The 19,879-nt window shown below is 53.2% G+C and overlaps 1 protein-coding gene across 1 annotated transcript; it reads right to left on the reverse strand.

Annotated features, from left to right (window-relative positions):
• Positions 1 to 278: 278 nt before the first annotated feature.
• On the reverse strand, positions 279 to 15,629 carry DENND2C (DENN/MADD domain containing 2C; the record flags this gene model as incomplete). The annotated part of the gene is made up of 17 exons (XM_010157564.1): positions 14,833 to 15,629; positions 13,151 to 13,299; positions 12,493 to 12,605; positions 11,963 to 12,130; positions 9,785 to 9,881; positions 9,276 to 9,320; positions 7,533 to 7,720; positions 5,782 to 5,891; positions 5,231 to 5,300; positions 4,819 to 4,896; positions 4,147 to 4,287; positions 3,647 to 3,795; positions 3,089 to 3,266; positions 2,718 to 2,759; positions 1,745 to 1,850; positions 682 to 921; positions 279 to 365 (listed from the first exon to the last, which is right to left on the reverse strand). Coding segments are annotated over exons 1-17 (2,758 nt in total), but the record flags the coding sequence as incomplete, so codon positions are not given.
• Between the last annotated feature and the right edge of the window lie 4,250 nt (positions 15,630 to 19,879).

Raw genomic sequence — 19,879 nt, forward strand, 5'->3', positions numbered from 1 at the left:
GCCTCGTGGCTCTGCGGCAGCCGCGCGTTCCCAGCCAAGCCCCAGGTTCAAGGCGTTCAGCCAGCTCCGGGATCAGGCAACGTCCGCCAGCTTTACGGAAAGCTGCCAAAGCTTAAACCAAGAGGGAAGTCACACAAAGTGTCTGACGTCCCCTGAAGGGGCAGGTGTAAACCAAAGGTGCGCGTGCACAGGGCAAAGAACAGGCCCTGCTCTCTGCATCCCATTACTCGATCCACAGGCAACTGTGTGAAAAAGAACAAGCAAGGGTGTCCCTTTACCAAGACTGCGAAGGATTTTGTTCATTCCGGTTGGTTCTGTCTCTGGAATACTCTCCAAATACTCCAAGGCACGGACCTCAAAAAGGCCTAAAGAGGGAAAAAAAAAAAATACCCACCTTGAAAAGTTCCATCTTTCAACAGGTGGCACCTTACATCGTTAACAAGGGGGTTACGAAAAGGCAATCACACGTGTAACGTAAGCTGGAGTGTCAAGCCAGAAGGGGGAGAGAGATGCAAATTCTTTGCTTTGCAGACAAATTCTGTTGAGTAACTCGAAGGGCAGGGAGCTGTCACACACGCCGAAATGCCGGCAGGATAACCTGCCAGGACTAAAGGCTTCTTAAGAGTCCAAGTCACACGACTCTGCGAGTTTGTAAAACGAGAAAGTAAACCCAAACCTCACCTTTGACTGTGTTCCTGCGTAGCTCTCGATCCTGTATGAACCCCGCAAACATTTGCGTTTCCATGAAGAAGTGCAAGAAGTGACGCACGTTGCGTGACACGTGCGACTTACGGAACAGTTCCCGCTGGAACACCCGCTCCCCTTTTTCTGTGACATTCATGTGCAGGGAGTAGTGGCCAACAATCTCCACGAAGAACTGCACAAAAGCTTCCGAGACCAGGGAGTTAAGAGGCACGTCACCTGTGAAGACAACAGAGGAGAAATTCCCCACTACATTCCTCACTTCGGTCATTCCTCTTCCAGAAGAGGAGCAGGCCGGCTGTCCCAGGGTATGAAATTTGAGATGAGTGAGTGGTAGCAGAGAAGCCACAGCTCAATTATTAAGATTTCCTTCTCATATCAACTTTCTGCCACAGCTGAGACAAATCCCATTCTACAGCTTTTCCAGTAGTTACAGCATCCCTCATTTCCTTTCCCATCAAACACCTAGATCCCAGTAAGCTGTAAGCTCGTAGCAGTCTAAGGTCAAGTGTCTCAAAGAATGAGGCAAATAACAGAACTCAAACGTGCTGGAAACATAACTGTGTTACTTCCCAAGTACATGGAATTACCTACTTTGCTGATGCTATTCTCTCAAGCTACTCAATGCTTTTAGAAGTTCTCAAGAGTATTTAGCTGACAGATTATGTACAAAGCAGCTCAGCGGTGAGAACACTCCGCCAGAGCACCTGCTCAGGTACAGACACCTGCTACCTTCTCTTTTCAAGAAAAACGTTCTCCCTGCCACTCCAGAAAGAGCAGAGACAGCCCAAAGTGTACGAACAGACGCACTTGGCCTGAGGAATTGGAGTTCTACCCATACTGATCGTGAAGAGGAGTCAGTGTTAGGACACCAAACTTCTTCCTGACACAGTCACAAGAAAGATGCTCTCAGTAAGGTCACAGGAAAACAGCTTTCTAAAATGTCGCTTCCCAACGGTTATTTCCATTCCCTCCTTTTTGTATCAGCTACATGGAAGCTGTAGAGATTTGTCAGTGTGAAAACATTTTCCCATAGAAGCACCTTGTGTGTCGCTCTGCTCATGTGACAAGATTTCGCTGCGTTCCTCCAAGATTTGTACAAGCGCAGCCTGGAGTTTATGGGGCAGGATCTCACCTTCGTCTGACACCTGGGGAGAAAAACGATCACGAAAGCATTTGTGTGTTACATCAACCATCAACACAACCTTCTCGCTGTGAACAGGTGGGAAATACTCGTAACAAGCCGGGCATGATTGGAGGGAAGTTACTGCGTGATATGGTGTATCCTGGTGGAGACACCCTCTGCCTGGGAACACCTCATGTCACACACACAGGGCCAACACAGAACAATGTGTGCTACAGACACTACACAGGCTCAGGCTTATTATACCAGTGAGGAAACACAGGAACAACAACAGTTTGTAGAGAAAACACGACTAGTGTCAACATTATGGTTAAAACCCCCCAATCCTTCAATACCTCTCTCCAGTTGCAGGCTGCAATGCAAAACAGAACAGTAAGGCAAGGAAAAGGGGTACAAACATTCCCCTGAACTGGTAACACTCAGGGTGTCTCTAGCTACTTCTCTGGCGGTACAGAAGCACGTGAGGCAGAGTTCAGAAGTGACCTGGGACAGTTTGTCTCCTGGAAAAAACCCAAACCCAACAAACATACCCCGGCCAAGCGAGAGGAGAAAGCCCTGCAGAACACAAGTGCACAGACAGGCAGCCAGAGCGCAGAGAATCCTGGGGCGTCACATAACCAACCCGCTACCTGGTTTTAAACCCAGCTCAGACAAGCAGCATCTTTGGCTTCGCAGAGCTCTGTACCTCACGTCACCTCAATCTTGCAACAAGGATTTGTAAACCTCTTCCCTTGTCTATTGATTAAAAAGGAATGCAAGATACTTCTTCGGCCAGGGGCGAGCTCTTGCTCCTTTCCTGCTTTCGCTTCCACCCACTGCTGCCCTCGCCCGGCATATAGCCACGCGTGACTGGTACCGGTATTTCACTCACCTCTTGCAAGAACTTGTCAGCACAAAGATCAACAATGAGAACCTGGGGAAAGACGTACGAAACACACTGACTCTTAGAACCAGCTGTGTCGCTGTGCAGAAAAAAACACTTATTTTTTAATGTCCCCAGTGGCAGGGGAAGTCACACCACAAACAAGTTTTGCCTAACTGCAGCCTCTCTGTAACAACTGCAAAGACCATTTATCTTTGACAACATGAACCCCCTGGCATGTATCTGGCCATTTTCCCAACTGCCTCAGAGAATTTGAGGGGTTTACATTAAGACAGAATTACATTAGGACAGAATCCACAGAGGTTATTCCAGAGAGGTCACTGACATTGTCCCTCCACTGAGCTCCACCCCATTCTCACCTCTTCTATGGGCAGGTCCCGGAGCTGCGGTAACGAGCAGGAGAGAATGCCAATTAGGAATGGGGTCGGAGAGCACACAATGTCAATCATAGAAGTTGGTAGGACTGGGATGTAGGTGTGTTGCCAAGTGAAGGGATAAAGCGTTGCGACTGCGGCATGGCCACACTTAGAGAGAGTGCTGGAAAAGTAAGAGAAGCACAGAGGGGTGGTCAATGTCTCTCGTTCAGCTACAGACGGGTTAGAAACGCTCGGCGTGCCTCACGCACGTTGTTTACGCGTCAGCAGAAGCCCCAGGCGTACACTTCTAAAGTCAGTTATGGGGAGCTAAAAACAGCATCAACCCAAACTAAAGAGGTAGAGGAAACATTCCCTTATCTCTTGGGCAAACGGCATACTCCAGATTCTAAGCATGCACACATTGTGTAGAAAGTCTGCAAAAAGCTTTTACGTGTAACTATGTGCAAAACGTTAGAGAAGCTGGCACGTGAAACAGGCCGAGATGCAGAAGAAAAAACAGGATCTGCCAGAAAAAACCAATCACTCAGACTCAGTTTTTACCTTAAGTTGTCAGCAACAAAGATCACCCTCCTTTCCAGCAGGAGGGAGGCAAAGACCTGAATCATGTGAGAGACACTCAGGCACTTAAACAGGCATTCGAAGTCAACGTGCTCCAGCCGAGAATCCAACGGACGGCGCAGCTCCATCACCTGAAAGGCAAGCAGAGACGCGGAGCGCTGGAGGAGGACGCCACAGCGGAGCCAAGCAGGCGAGGGCCACCCGGCAGAACTGGGGGCTCCTCACCGCGGAACCCCGCGGCCAGGCAGTCGGCACAGGGCATTGCAGAGGACTCCCAAGCGGCTTCCTTGGAAGGCAGGGAATCACTTCTGCGGTAGAAGATTCAGCAGGCAGCTGGTTTCTGTGACGGCCCCGTTGGGACCTCGAGATGCTACCTTCAGACATTATTTACAGGCAGCACCACAGTGGAGTGCAGTCTGCAAAGTGCCGCCGTGTCCCAGGGACACCACGGACGCAGGAAAGCCAGTCCTGACTTCAGTTACCTCATTTCCTGCTCCTGGGAGGAAACTCCTCACAGCAATCGTGCGGCCGGGAGCGGGGAAAGGTGCCTCCATGACACTGCACATAAATGGGTGTACTAGGGCCGGGGACATCTCTCGCCTCTTCTCCACTTCATCCAAAATCTGCCAAGAAAACGCATCGGACATTGGCTCACTGCCTGGTGGTGAGCCAGAGCACACACCAGCCTCTGTCGGAACGTCCCTTGCCACAGCTACACACAAAGGCTCCAACAGGCTCACAGCCTTCACCCCCCTTGCTTGGGATTCCCTGGGAAAGCTCCTCTCAAATGTCTGAAGGATCCCATGGGAATAGATAGCTGTCAGCACAACCCTCCGTTCCCAATCCAGGCTCCTGCTACTGCAAGGAAACGTCTTGGTTACGGTAATCAAAGTCTCACAACTTCTTACGGGAGTAAGAACAGCAACACCCTATCCTCCGCCCCAAGAAGTGTTCCTGAAATACTGTTCTAGAGCCAACCACCAGAAATCAGCCTTCACGGTACGCCTGCCCCAGCAAGGAACCACCACCCTCCTGGGATGAGTTACAATCGCTAAGCAATTCCAGCCTGGACAGAAATATCCAGCTACTTTCTGAAGCCCGCGGTCTGGCAGAGACTCCGGTCTGACAAAAGTAACAGGCTCTCCCCACTTCACCTTGGAGAAGAGGTTGAAGCAGCCCAGGCGGCTAACGATGCAGTATACCTCCGGAAGGCGCTTCCCCTTCCCTTCTGGCTGAAAGGCAACAGGAACAGTTACGCCGAGAGCAGGGATGCGACAAGGAACCTAGCACCTGTGCTGTAGCTGCTCCGCAGAACTCCTTCTGCTGTAGTTCCCTCTACACTTCTGACTTCAAAGATTCCCGAGGAACGACCAGTTCCAGCAGCTAACGTCATGCCCAGAGCCCATTTCACGGCACTGCTGGGCATCGCCCGGCTCCTTCCCTCACGCGTTCAGAAGGCTGGTACCCTCAGCAGCAGCACGGGTGCTACACGGGGAATTACTGCTGACTGATGTCCTGCATTTACCAACCCATTCGTTACCCTCCACCCAATACACAGATGCTTACCAGGAGCTTCCTGCAGTACCCAAACCAGCGGCTGCCATCCTCACCCGTCAACACGAACGAGAATGTTTCACTGGGGAACCAAAGAACAGCCAGGGTTAGATTCACCAGGCAGCTCAGAGACTGACGCACAAACACGAGCCATTCTTTCTGGTCATGCCGAAGACCCTCCACTGTGGTTAGCGAGCTACCTTGGGCTCTGGTCAGTGTGAAATCCTGCAGCCCGTGGACTCTCACTGAGCTACTGCAGCTCTCTTCCTTCCCAGCTGCTTCTCCATGCTGCCAAGGAGCAGCGGAAGCACTGGCCAGCCCCGGGAGCTGGCCTTGAACAGACGTTACAAACTTCCTTCTTGTGGGAAAGACGATGCTTGGGCAGAAGCAGCATTTCCGAGTCCACCTCCATAGCTCATCTTCCCCTGTTACAGGGGTTAGGCATTCAGCCTTTCCTGCTTTTCCTTCCTCTGGCTGCAGTTCCTCTGCTCCAGGAAACTGGCAGTACCTACGCTTTCAGCACGGCCTGTTTCAGGCATGAGTATTCAAAACCAAGTCTTTACCTTTTAAGGTCTGATGCAGGAAACCAGTCTTTGGGATCTGGAAAGCAGAATTTGGGAATGACCTTTAGCCTCTCTTCAGTATCCTTTGACTGTCTGAAGGGATGTTCAGGCTGGAGGGGTAACACATGCATTTGAAGTCACTGAAGTTTGGTGCACAGCTGCAGCATTTTAAACAACGGGAGACAGGATCTTCCTGACACTTCCACACGCCGAACCGTCAGATAGTTAATGCACAAGTACAGGGGAACATGCCCCGACTACAAGAGACTCCCAGCTCCCTCTTGCATCTCCTCTGCCAACTGGACCTTTGTACAATTACCCAGCTGGTCTTGGCCAGCCCTGAGTAAGGATTTACAGGCACGGCCAAGGTCACTGGGGAATGAAGCTACAACTGACCTCCCCAAACGATGGGTGCATCAGCTCGCCTCGGTTCTGTCCTAGGAGAGCTGAGGACACAAAGAGGAACAAGAATGCATTCAGCTCATGAAGTGTGGGTCCCTCTTGACAACTTTCCATGCTCAAACTGCCCAGAAGGGGCAAAAGGGAGGTTTTCAAATACGTGAGATCACATTTAAGCAAGAAACGCCCCTGAGAAGCGGAAAGTTGACTGCCTAAAGCTGACTGCAGACACGCTCAGCACATGCCGGCTACCCCCGTGTCCCAGGCTGTGCCAGCATGAAGGAGCAGTTAAGGAAACAGTACAGCATTTTCACAGAGTAACAGTTGTACAACAGCTTTGATGTCCTCGGGCGTGCAGCCCAAAGAAAAGGGTGACAAGCAGATTACTTGGAAGAAAAGACTATTTTTAGAAGAGAGACATATCTGTAATCAGAACACCTCCATAATTACTGGGCAATGCTTCCTGCAAAATCCCAACGTGATAAACTGTCCCATATAAAGTCACACATCAAAACACTTCAATTTGAGCAGAGAATAAATAAACAATCTGTTTTGTTAGTGCATTTATAAAAGACAGCAAAGAGCCAGATGGTGCAGTTGGGTCTGACTGCTAGGGCAGCAGGAAAAGAACAAGGCACTGCCCTTCCCGAAGGCCGGAACAGACTGAGTGGTTGCACCAGGGAAAAGCTAACCCTGGTTACGTCCTTTTCTTCCTCCAAACACCCTGAAGTTTGCACGTTTAGCAGACAGCATGTACGTTCAGTTGTACCCACTGAATTAAGACTGTGCACTCTTCCGGGCCATGGTCCCTCATTCATTGTGTGAATCCAAAGCCTTTACACATTTAAGGCGCCGGAGTTACTTGCACACAAATCCCTTACGCAGCTGGACACTATGGGTCCTGCCAGAGATCCACGTAGCCTCCCTTAAGGAATCTGACTTCCCCTTCTCTGTTTGGATAACAGGCAGATTCCTTAATACTCCCTGGTTTACTCCTGACAGCACAGTTGGTATTGCTAGCTTTGCCCTGGTTTGTAGTGGAAGACAGTGGGTACAAGCCTAAATGGTGACAACTGATACCCATTTCCATCTGGAACCACGCCAACAAGCATCAAGGCTCCACTGTCCCCACTTCACCGTAACCACGGTGCTCACTGAGCCGCAACTGGGACTTACACCGATCCAGAAAGATATTTAACAACTGCCCAATGCTACACGTTAGGTCTGCAACAGAGCAAGGTGCTTCATGTCCCAAGCCTGTATCCCAACGAGTTTAGGCAGGGATACCCCCACAAGAGGAACTGAGCAGCTGCTGAGCGTGCTCTGTGGGCAGGTTTCCACGCAGCTCCTACCTTGCCGGGAAACTGCTGTACGATGCGTGGTGTGTACGACATCTCGGATGCCTTCTTGTGCAGTGACACCACCACAAACAGGTCAAATAGCCGTTGCTCCTGGAGCTCTATCAAATCCCTCTCCAAGGTCTGGTAGTGCGCGTTCCTCTTGGAGGCTGAGGGCACCTGCAGCAGGCCCCGGTGTCGACCTGAAGAACGGAACAAATCCAAGACCAGCCTGTGGCTATCGCTGCCACACACCTACGGATCACAGAAGGGGATTCTTCCCCCTTCTAAAGGCGGTGACGAGAGATGGTGCATGTGCCCACCACCACTGCCACACCCTGCAGGACTCGGACCCCTGCGTCAGCTCCCTGCGCACGGAGCTGTTGCGGGGAGGGGAGCACTGGCCTTGCAGCAGCCCTGCAAACCCTTCTTGACCCACAGCCAACGTTCTCCTGCTGTCCTGATGTTCTTTCCACACATCTCAGAGCCATGGTTACGGTGAGGGACACCCAGCTCCACCAGTTCCGTAACTGCCAGGCCTCAGGCAGCTACTCTGTAAAGCTGCATGGGCACTCAGGAGAGGCAGAGCCAGTTTCCTGGCCAAGAAAGCTCCAGGCTGGGATGTCTCGACAGGCAGTACAGGCTCACAAGCACAGGCACAGCACTCTGATGTAAGAAATTCCTGTGGCCCAGGCACCACAACACATTCTGGACACTTAGGAAACAACTCTCAAACCAGGCAGTGACTCAGTCACTGTGTTTCTCTAGATTCTTTGTTCTCCATTATTCTCCATAGCATAAAAACGTGGAACTTCACTGTTCGTTCCAAGTTAAGGCCTTCTGTGTGCTTCCCTCCAGGGAAACAAAACATCTAAAGCAATTCCGCCGGGCCTTGTCGGCGGAGGCCTGCTGAGCAATGCCGCAGTCACTCACGGGGGCTGCTGGCCAAGCGTTTCCGCTTCGCACTCAGACCTTACCAGCACAGCACCTGGGACCTGCTGGTCCTTCCCAAAGCAGCTCCACCGAGTCAGCGTTCAAGTCTGCGGTTTGGGCCTTTGGACAGACTCAGCACCGCGGAACCGCACTAACAACCAGGTGGGCATTCCACAACACTGTACGTACGAAACGGAACCAAGGGAAGGAAGTAGGGGGAAATAACCTCAAGTGCAGGCAGCAAAGGTGACCCAGGGATAATCTCCTGCAGGATTATTTCAGTTACGTGTGACTCTACCAACCCAAAAATGAATCTACTTGTAGTGACTGGCAGATGATGGCATCAAGCCTCAAGGGCTCGGAGAAGAGGCAGAAATAGGGGTTGATTTGTCACAGCAACAGCTCCCAGCCTTGGCCGTGCTGCCTGTAGTGACAGGACAAGGGGTAATGGGTTTAAATTGAAAGTGGGGAGGTTTAGATGAGATATCAGGAAGAAGTTCTTCCGGGAGAGGGTGTGGAGGCACTGGAACAGGTTGCCCAGAGAAGCTGTGGATGCCCCATCCCTGGGAGTGTCCAAGGCCAGGCTGGATGAGGCTTGGAGCAACCTGGTCTATGGAAGGTGTCCCTGCCCATGGCAGGGGGTTGGAACTAGACGATCTTTTAAGGTCCCTTCTAAGCCAACCCATTCTGTGATTCTGTGCCTCTCAGACATTCCTTTTCTGTGTCTCAGCAGAAGCCCCAGCTAGACAATGTGCTTATCCCACCGCAGCCTTAGCCAAAGGTGCAGCACTACGGGGACAGGCCCAGCCCCTGTGATTCACTCACTTTTTGGCTGATTTTCCGTATCACTTTCATTCCCACTGGTTTCACCTGAAACACACAGTTTTGACTTATTAGCCATGCAGAAGGAAGATGGGCAACACCCAAAGTTGGGAAAGAGGGAGAAGGTTAGACTCATCAGCCCAACATCACCCAGGGCTGCCCACCTGTCCCAAGAGCAGCTGGGACTGGCAGGCGTGCAGCAACATTTCAAAAAGCAGAGCTGGCACTTGAGATCAAGTCGCCGTTTCCAGTAAAGCACCTGCAGCTCAGCTGAGCGCAGGCAGAGAACAGGCCCTCGTGGTTACCTGATGCTGCTCTAAGAGAATACAAGCTGCTGAACAGACTATCCGATAAAGCCCACAGCAGAGCGACAAAATCAGAACACAGGAATATCGCTTCAGAGGCACAATGGCGACGAGTGGAGCGGTCAGAGGTAGTTCTCGTGCCAAGTGGATTTGTGCGGAATTTTGGGGGAATTTCTGCTATTTTGGAAAAATACCAAGGCTCGATACCTTTTCCTGGAGGCGCTTCTCTCACAGCAGGGCTGAGCAACTTCACCCTCTTCTTCCCACGCTTAGAATCAAAGATCTCCTGTATTTTTAGTACCAGCTGAAATCCAAAGCAGAAACAGAGGTTAATGTGGGGTCCAGAAAAGGGTCTGGGTGCCAACAGGACTGCAGCCCAACACCTAGCACCGCAACACCAGGGAAAGGCTGCCCTGCCCCAGTCCTGCCAGGGACCCTGGCTCAGACTTGCTGGAGTACCTGTGGCACAGCCCTCTGGATAATGAAGGAGCACAGAGCCTCTGCGGTGAGAGAGAGATTACTGTTAGCACAACTCAAAGCCGACACCCAACTGTACCAGAATTCTGGAGTTCTCGTGCTTCATTTACCAAACAGGCAGCAGAAGCGACAAACTGCCCAGCATCAGATCTCCACTGCGCAGGATTTACACTAAACGCAGCCAGCAGGTCAAGTTCACTCTTGTCTCAACTTAAGAACCCATTAAACGCTCCCACTAAATGCTGGAGGGTGGGGCCCAGCTATTTGTCACCACAAATACTGCATAAAAAGAAAGATATTGAGCACGAGAACCTGTTTTTCAGCTCAAGCCTTTATCCCCAGCTCAGCAAATGAGGCTTAGGCTCTTCTTTTCACACCTATTTCTCCCTATTTTCTGCATTAGCCAGTCCTAGCATGATGAGGCTGCAAGGAAGAAAGCCCACAGCAGAAACCCGTGCTTCTCCTGCAAAACCTGCTTTCTTTCCCCTCTACCACCCTGCCTCACCTAGAGGATTTCCATTTCTGTTCTGATTTTTGTGCACTTGAGTCACCAGTGGAAGACACTGGGTGTGTTTAAGGCAGCTATGTGTTTCTTAAGCAGTAAGCACGTTCTTTCTTTTTAGACTTCAGTCCTTTTCTCAATCCCTAAAGCCATTTTGGCTCAGTTCCTTGTGAGCAAGAAGAGTAAAGTGTGCTTCCTGCACGTAAATTGTTACCAGATTTTTGGAACAGGTTTGCATTTGGATAACTTTCCCCATCCAAATGGGAGATACTCTCCATCACAGCATTTTTGTAATCCTGCCACCTCCTTCCTGATTTTCCAGGCCCACGGTTTGTTTAGGAACACATGCAGGATTTGCATGTTACTCTAAAGCGCTTCATGTTTGAGAAGTATTTTGCAGCCGTCCAACCACAGTCTTGTGCCATTTGTGCAAATGCACTCAATTTGCAGAGGTTGCACAATTTTACCATGGAAAAAAAAAGTTGTTGCCACTACCACAGCGGGAATGCGAGTCCTACGCACGGAGTGCCACTACAGTGGTAGCTGCAGCATCCTTCCAGGGCGCCTGCTGCATCTCACCACCCAGGTACATGAGCTAGTAACCGGTACAAGTATCTAGAAAGATTCCCAAGGCATCACGTGAGAATTACAACGGAGTTCTCATCATGAAGGGGTATTAAAAGCCTTTGTCACTACTCGGCCTCAGAAGCATCCCTGCCTTTGCAGACAGGCAGGCAGGAACGGGCAAAGGCAGCAGAGGGGAGAAGAGAGTGAAGGCTTTGTGCTTACTCCTTCACCCTCAGACCGACTGCAAGGGCACGTTCCTGACGGCAAGGCAAGAACGCCAAGCCAACGTGCCAAGTGAGCAAGGGCCCGGCCAGTTCCCCGCAGCTCCACGCAGTCAGGCATTTAACAACTCGGTGCCTGTGGCGAGAGCCGGAGGGCCAGCCCGAGAAGTCATCAGGAGCAAGGGACACCCACACAATTGTACAGAGCTGGCCCCTTGGTTCAGAGAGCTTCCTCACGTTCCCGCACCGCCTTCAGTTCAAAGCCAGAGCAGTACACTTCACAGAAGCGTTGGGAGCAAGGCTGAGGTGACGAAGCACGAGGAAGAGCAAGTATCCACACTCCGGGCCAACGCCGCTTGCGGACTCTTGGCCAGCAAAGCCCCCGCCAGCGCAGGTGGAGCTGGCACTCTGGTTTTTGATCCCTGAACACCTGCCCTGCTGCTCGGAGGGGCAGTGGAGGTGTTCAGGGCCACTCGTCCACACGCAGGGCAGAGCTTAGCAGCGTTCACCTGCCAGGCAAGCAGCTCCATCACTCACAAAGCACTCAGAAGGTGTTAGACAAAGCAGCAGGAGTTTGAAATGCCATGCAAGAAGTAACGTTTCACGCTTCAACCTCACCCAGGGCAAGTTCTTTCTCCTGCTGGCAGCCTCTACTGCTCGGAACAGTTTCCACTCTGTCAGTGTGACAGGCAGGGTCGTGTCCTTCGCCTTTTTCGCTTGGAAGCTTGTCTGCAAGGGCTTTAGCTCAAGAGACTTGCGACTGAGGAAGGCAGGTTTTGGAGGAGGCTAGAAAACGGAATCAGAAGAGATGGTTAAGCACAGGATTAAGCTTTGGTCCAAGCTCAGAGTCCACAGAGTCAGAGTACAAATGACAAACCTCCTGCAGGCTCCTGCTCCGCCAAGCTCTTCACCCACACACTCAAACCTCTCCACAACACCCTTCTGTGCCCATCCTTTTGCTCTGTAGCAGCTTAATCAACTGCCACCACCACAGCTGTTCATTATCACTTACATTAATAACAAACAATAAAACACAAGGAAAACCAATGACGTAGCAGCGGGGAACGTGGGGCCAGGGGGAAGCACTACACAGGTCCCTGGTGGGGATGACTCTGTAAACACGGGACAACTGAAGCCCCTCACTGTACCTTGGGAGCCCTGCTGGTGCTCCGGAGGGGTGGTAGCTTCCAGACAGATGGGACCTTCCACAGGGGTAAGGGCAGTGCTCCAATATCTTCATAGGGGTTCTCTTTTGCAGGACCTGGAAAAAAACATTGGATGAGGGATTTATGAAAGGAGACGAAGTCCTGCATTCTCGCAAGCGGGTGAGCAGGTGGTGTGCTGTTGTGTGCCAAGCTTTAACAGGGTCGGAGAGAGACCCGTTTGAGGATGGACTAGGTTCCCACCACACAAAGATCCTTCTAAGCCACTGCCATCAACCTGGCAAACTGTACACAGACTCAGCAAAACAAGGTGCTTCTACCCACTGCAGAGAAAGCAGCTCTGCTGCAGAGCACCTGCTCGGGCAGCGTTCCCGCTGCTCTGAGCGGCTCCTGAGCAAAGCATTTGAAAAGCTAATAGAGACACGTTTAGCCCAGGCCAACGCCAGCGACCTTCCATGACATCTGAAATCAGGCTGTTCGCATGCAGACAGTGACCAACATCAGAGAACCCCAGATGGGGAAAACCTTAAAAGTCACAGAGCTAGAAGGGGCCTCGGTGCATCCTCATCTTCATTCCTCCCGCCCCAGCAAACTTGCTACCGTTAAGTAAGTGAGCACATCCCCCAGAAGCACAGGCACATACAGATAATGTCCTCGTAGATGTTGTCTTCTGACTGTGTGCACACGAGCCTGGATCCTGTAGTGCCATTTGTCTCTTCTCGAAGTCTGTGGGAGTTGGTGGTGGCGATCCGGTTGCGGAAACCCTGGATGTCCTCAAACTCAAAAGATTTCCTAGAGGAAAACCAGTGTAACTTCTTCTAAAGGCACCTGCACGTACTAGTGAGCTGCTGTCTCCAGTCACAGAGTATGGTCCTCCTCAGGGCCATCAAGCACATGGATGCTCCACTCTGGACTCCGATTTCCAAGCGCTGAGGTTTAACCCCAGCCGGCAGCTCAGCCCCCCACAGCCACTCGTTTGCTCCCGCCCAGTGGGATGGGGGAGAGGATCGGAAGGGTGTGAGAAATGCAGGGGTCAGGATGAAGACAGTTTAACAGGAAAAGCAAAAGCTGCACACACAAGCAAAGCAAAACAAGGGATTTGGTCACTATTTCCCCTCAGCAGGTCGGAAACAGTAGTAGCAGTTCATCCATCCGCAGGAAAGCGGGCCTCCAGCACGTCTAACGGCAACTTGGGAAGACAAATGCCATAACTTCAAATGTGTCCCCCCTTGAGGGGGGGGCTGTTGGGAGCTGTGTCTCCTCCCAACTTCTTGCCCACCCCCAGTCAACTCGCTGGTGGGGTGAGAAGCAGAAAAGGCCTTGACCCTGTGTAAGCACTGCTCAGCAACAACTCAAACACTGGTGTGTTATCCATGCTGTTTACATCACAAATCCAAAACACAGCACCACACAAGCCACTGTGAAGATGATGAACTCTATCCCAACCCAAACCAGCACACCAAGGGAGTGTACTTGCTGGCTCCGGGAGATTTTTAAATTAAAAATTAAGTTGGAGGCTCCAAGGCAAAGCACACTCTGAGCAGGTAGGGCAAGTCCTATCCTGTCACAGAGCCAAGAACCTAAAACACGTTTTACAGACTAAGCACTCACAGCAGCACTCAGAATTAGGGCACCACTTTCTACTGGACCTCTCCTGCTGCTCATGCTGAGGGTGTGATGGCATTTGCAAGTCTGCATTTTCATACACTTGGCCTACGTGTCAAAATCTCCACCGTGATGTTCAGGCTGCCCTGGCACAGCCGCCCTGGGCAGCTCATCTGTCAGCAGAACGAGCATCAGGGTAGCTCAGAGGTTTCGCACTCTGGAACAGGGATCTACGTACAGGGAAGAGGGAAGAACAGCCAAACTCACTGACACAGGGGCACCCACAGCTCGCAGCCTCCAACTTTACGCACCAAGAGAATTCTTCACTCACATGAAAGCTGGAACATTCAGCAGCCAGACTACCCCAAGAGAAGCTATTCTGTAACCCACAAACTGCAGCTGAGGGCAAGCTCCGGGCACACAGCAAGTAGTGCTTCCCCTGGGACCAGCATTTTGTCACTCGACTGTTTTAAGGTGTGGGACTGACATCAGTTTGGAGCTTTTAGCCTTCTTTGCAAGATTATCAGCAGCAAAAGCAGCACGTACGCAATGCTGGAAGGGGATATATTCATCTGGAAATATCCTCTCCGCATCGACAGAGGCATCAGCAGTACCAGCATCTCCAGAAGGATGTCATGGCAAGCAAGCTGTTAAACCCATCTAGAAAGCAATTTAAGGAAACATGCTTAAAGGAGAGACAGGAGAGATTAATCGATGTACCTCTGGGTTCTCCCTCTGAGCCTCCTGTTGCCTGCTCTCTTCTCAGGGTTGATGGAGGAGGACACCAAGTCACCTGGCTTTTGCAGGGGAGCTTCCCTGGCAGCAGTGGCATCGCTGCAGCCACCAGCACCCTTTTCTGCAAGATAGCGGAAAGTCCGACGGGGCTTGGGTGGTGGGAGGGCAGCTGGCTGTTCCTCTTGCCCCTCGGCCTCAGAGTAAATGTTTTTCAAGCTCCTCTCTGCCCTGCAGAGAGAGTCCACTCCTTTAAGTTCTCTTTCCGTGGAGCCACAGCTCCCTTGCTTCCTCTGAAGGTCCGAGGGAACTGGTGGGGCTTTACCAGGCAGAAGGTGATCTACTCTGCTCCACAGAGCTTGTGCGGTGTACAAGTTCCCTGGGGAGAGTGTTGTCCCTGGGTCCAGGAAGCCTGCTTGCCCTTCTCCTTTCTCCTTGGCTTGGGAAGCTAGGCTGCACGCACAGGGCTTGAGGTCACCACAGCCACCAGCCTGCAAGCAGTTCCACGCATCTTCCCTGAAGTCCAAACCCAGGCTCTTTGGATCCTTGGACCCAGTCTTTCTGTGCTTCTCTATGTGTTCTGGCTTCTCTTTGAATACAGCATCGCAGCTGGGATCATACTTTACCCCAAAGTCCTTCAGCTGCTGTGTCTCCTTGCTGGAGCACCCTCGTGTCCTCCCCTCCCACTGGGAGATCTTCTGTTTGATGTTGCGGCAGTGGCTCCGGGAGAGGGTCTGCACAGCCGAGCGGGAGAAGCTACTGTCCACTGACCCAGCTGGGTGCATGGCCAGTGCCAACGCGCTTACGAACACCCCATCTCCAGCCTTGTCCGGGGCCACCCGTGCCCCGCACACATCAGACCGGCATGAGCATCCAAAGCAGCCAGCGGTGTCCAAGAGCTCCTGGGTGTCAGCTCTGCGAGGACCGCCGGCCACCACCACCTGCGGACAAAGGGAAGGAAAGAACCATCAGCTGCACCCCAGCCATACGCGGCTCCGGGAACTCCCGGCTGCTCTCTGGCAATTGCTGAAGAACATTCCTCCCCAAATCACATGTTCAAGAGTGGCTTCCAGAACACGCTCCTCACAAAGCCTGCTTCTGCAGCACACATCTGGGAGGGCAAACAGAAGACTGTAGGGGTCTCACTGGCTTAACAAACAAAACACCACAACAGGAACAAAACACAGCCAGGGATCCCAAGGGTCCAAACTCAAGGAAATTATTTAATGGCAGAGGAACACAGCAGCATGGCTTGTCTGCAGCAGAGCTCTCAGCTGGCCCCTCCACTGCATCCCTGCAAAAGGCAGAACGAGCAACAAGCAATCCCCATTCCACACATGCAGCAAAACCAGGGGACCCCTGCAAAAAGCAAATCAGACTTGCTCCAGTCGGGAACACCGGCCACAGCCAAAGCCTGTACTCAGGCTCTGCGTGATGGATCCAGCCAGCTCTCGCTGCCAAAAACTGAGTCCCTGTCCGCCAAAGCTGCTGTACGACACCCAGTCTTCACTGACGCACCAGAGCCTGTCGGAATGTGCAGAACCAGGGATGGGAAACAAACCGAGCTGGAAGACAGAGCAGCTCAAACCTGCCTGGCAAGGGTTGATGTCCCACGCACCAGGCAGGGTGGAGAAAGCCCCCACATCCTCCCCACCACCAATATCGCACCTCAAATCCCCAGGCTCCGGTGCCACCGGCTGTGTCGCTGGTGTTGATGATCTGTTGGCAGAGGCATTTGCAGTGCAATTAAAAGAAAAGCACTGGCCTTGGCAGACCTCCCTGACCCGGGGAGTGAGAAAGCTCGCAGAGGGAGGACAGCCCAGGGTTCCCGGAGCAATGCGGCGATGGCTCTGAGCTCGGCTCTCTGCCGCACCCTCAAGCGCTCTACCAAGGCAGCATTGCTCGCTGCGGCACGAAGCTCGCTGCTGCCCGTCTCCAGAAAGAGCAGCGCGGGTTCTTGCAGCCTGGCAGCGCCAGTAACTCTCCCACTCAGCAGGGAACGGGCTAAACTGGGACAGTCTGGGCGTGCAACTGAACTGGGGTATTTGCTGCACCGTCATGCCGGCCCTCCCCAGCACTCTGCCCTGTCCTCAGTGCTTTCGCAGCCACACTGCTCCCGAGGGAGCGAGATGTGTGCCAGCTCCAGCGCCCACTGCCCACTCCTGCCGTACAAGGCGCAGGCAGGGGACAGCTGACAGAAGAGGGCTGCTGAGCCCCTCACCGAGGGGCAGGGGGAGAGCAGACCGAGGTCGACAAGGACAGAGAACACTCAAACCAGCACACCACACCTACTCCCCCTGCCCAGCCCCTGGCCCAGGGCCCTGCAACAGGGCCCTGCAGTATTACCCTGTGTCCCACCACCCGACCCTCTTCCCGCACAGCCAGGGCCCCCTGCCCTCGCCCATACACAGGGCGCCCCTTGGGCCCTCGCCCAAAACATCCTGAGCCAGAGCAGAGCCATCCTTCCGCAATCCCTGTCTGCACAGCCCTGATTAACAGACAGGAAGCAACTTCCCCCTTCCCTTTGCCACTGCAGCCACCCTCCAGCATCAGGGCTCAGGGCTGCTCCTGCGACACATAAGGGAGCAAAGCAGCAGAGGCTCTGATGGGGGACGCGGGCTGGGGGAGACACAGCCCCCTCGCAGCCAGGACAGCTCCAGACCAGGCACCTTTGCTGCCTGCGCTCTTCAAACAGGGGACCACTGGATGCAGAACTCGCGGGGGGTCAGGCCCCCGGAGCACCCTGCGGTGCAGAGCGACTGGCTTGCCGAGGGACAGCACATGCATCCCCGGAGCACACGCGACTCCATGCTGACAGCAAGCCCACACGTGGTTCCAAAGGCTCCCTTGCTTCCCAACAGCACTGGCAGCTTTCTCCTCTGAACATACCAACTGCCAGCTCCCCCGGGCTCCGACATCCACATGCAGCATCCACGAGGGCAAATCACTGCACAGAGGAGACCGAGTAGCCCTGCTCAGCCCATCCTCAGCGCGTGCAGGGCTGCCTGTGCTCAAACGGGCCGGCTCCGCAGGCTTCCAGCCGGCCCTGTATCCTTCCTCCTACACCTCATGTTGGCAAGGGTGCAACTGAAAGTGCATTTGTTGTCATTTCCTCAGCCAGCCATATTGGTGCTTCCTGCTATAAAGCCATGGCCTGTCAGCCCAATACTCCTGACCTCTCCTGCCCTCCACATCTGTGCTTCCGCGACAAGGCACAGCCAGCAGCTGAGAAACACGGTGGAGGAGCACGGTCCCAGCCAGCACACGGGTAGAGGTGAGACTGTGTCTGCAGTGCTGCCTCCAGTTCCGCTCACCGAATGATGCCCAGAGCTCAAGCAGTTCACCAGCAGCAACGACCTGATCCGGAGCTACACAGTCCCGTAGGCACGAACAGGATCCACACTGAGTTTATTTCCTCTCCTTCAGCGCAAACCCACCAAGGATGTTACTTCTCCAGCTGGTGAGGCCCCACGCGCTGGCTGGAGGAGCAGTACGTCGAAGGTGAAGCAATAAGCTCTGCTCACCCCAGCAGCTGTACGGCTCTGCGTGCTGCAGCAAAGCTCCTTCCAGGGCACGTCTCTGAAACACCCAGCGACACACGGTCCCGGCTCATCCAAAACACCGACAGTAGCGCCCGGGCTTAAAGCACCCGACATTCTCCGCTGCTCAGTGTGGCACAGCCACAGCCTTCACCTGCACCTTCCCCGCTGAGCACCCGAGGAGGAGAACGCAGCTCGTGCCTGTTCAGGCTTGCAGGGCTGCTGTCAGGAACGAGGCATTTAACGTAAGCTCACCACGCCAGCCAGGGCAGGGGCAAGGACTGATCCCTGGAGAAGACAGAGCAGGCTGGGGTGGTCTGAGCCAAGGGAAGTAACCCTCAGGCACAGTCCGACAGACCAAAACACAGCTTCGGGACACAGGCGCCGGCCGGGCAGCCGGCTCCGGCTCCGCAGGCATCGCACACCGTTCCTTGCCCAGACCAACCAGAGCTGACAGGACTGCAGCTCTCCTGACCTCTCCTTCCACACTGCTCAGTGGCTCCAATGTGCTTCCTGGGATTTCCACAGAAGCCAACTTTACCATCCCCACGGCACTGGGACTTACAGCAGTTCAGAGCAGTCAGAAATAGAGCATTATCTCGCTGAAAGCAGTAGTTCTGAGTGAAGAGAAACCAAATAATTTCTAGACCAAGTATCACGCATTTCTCCCAAAAGACCACCTCTGATCCATGCTGTTGGAAGACAGCTTCTGTATGCTTATCCAATGCATATCCAATGTATGCAGAATGAGGCCCTTTCACACCACATGACAGGCAGCCCTGACTCTTTCCAGCTCCGAAAGCCAGAGCACGCCAAGCGTTTTCCACACAAAGTTTCAAGCCCATCCCATTTCCTACCACCACATGCTCCAGGAGAGAATGCAGGACTGGAACACTCTCTGATGCTGAGGTCAAGCCCACCCCTGTGGGTGCTGCTGGAACCCCACAACCCCCTTCCCCCGCTCACCAAGGCACCAGCACCGCACCTTCTCCCGCTGCATAACCGGCGTCCGAACACGCACCTCGCCGACCTGGCGAGCCCACGCCGTTCTGCGGCACGCCTTCCCTCCTTCCGAGGGCCCTGCGGTTCTAAACTGCCAAGAAACCTCCTTGTCACCAAGCCTCCTGCGTTGGCAGCCAACTACAAGACCGTTTCTGGCCTTCTGAGGTTTCAGGAAGGTGCCAACTCAGCCCTGGAGGGCAGAGGGCACAGGCAGCACGGCAGCAGGCTCCCCTCCCAGAGTTCTCAGCTATTCCCACTCTGCTCAGCTCCGCAACGAACCTGACGGTTTCTGAACAAAACTTTGCCCCAAGAGCTTCAGAGGGCGCAGACCAAGGCAGCACCAGAAAACCTCAGACACATCCAGATAACATGTTTCCAGAGCTATGACCCACATCCATACTGGAAGAGTAAGATAAGAATTTTGCCCAGCAACAACACAGGGTACAACAAGATCCGGACTCCAGAACCGATCTCCCAGGCAGCTGGTTCAAGCA

This window comes from Eurypyga helias, unplaced genomic scaffold (genome assembly GCF_000690775.1).
Source record: "Eurypyga helias isolate BGI_N326 unplaced genomic scaffold, ASM69077v1 scaffold20048, whole genome shotgun sequence".
NCBI classification, from domain to species: Eukaryota; Metazoa; Chordata; class Aves; order Eurypygiformes; family Eurypygidae; genus Eurypyga; species Eurypyga helias.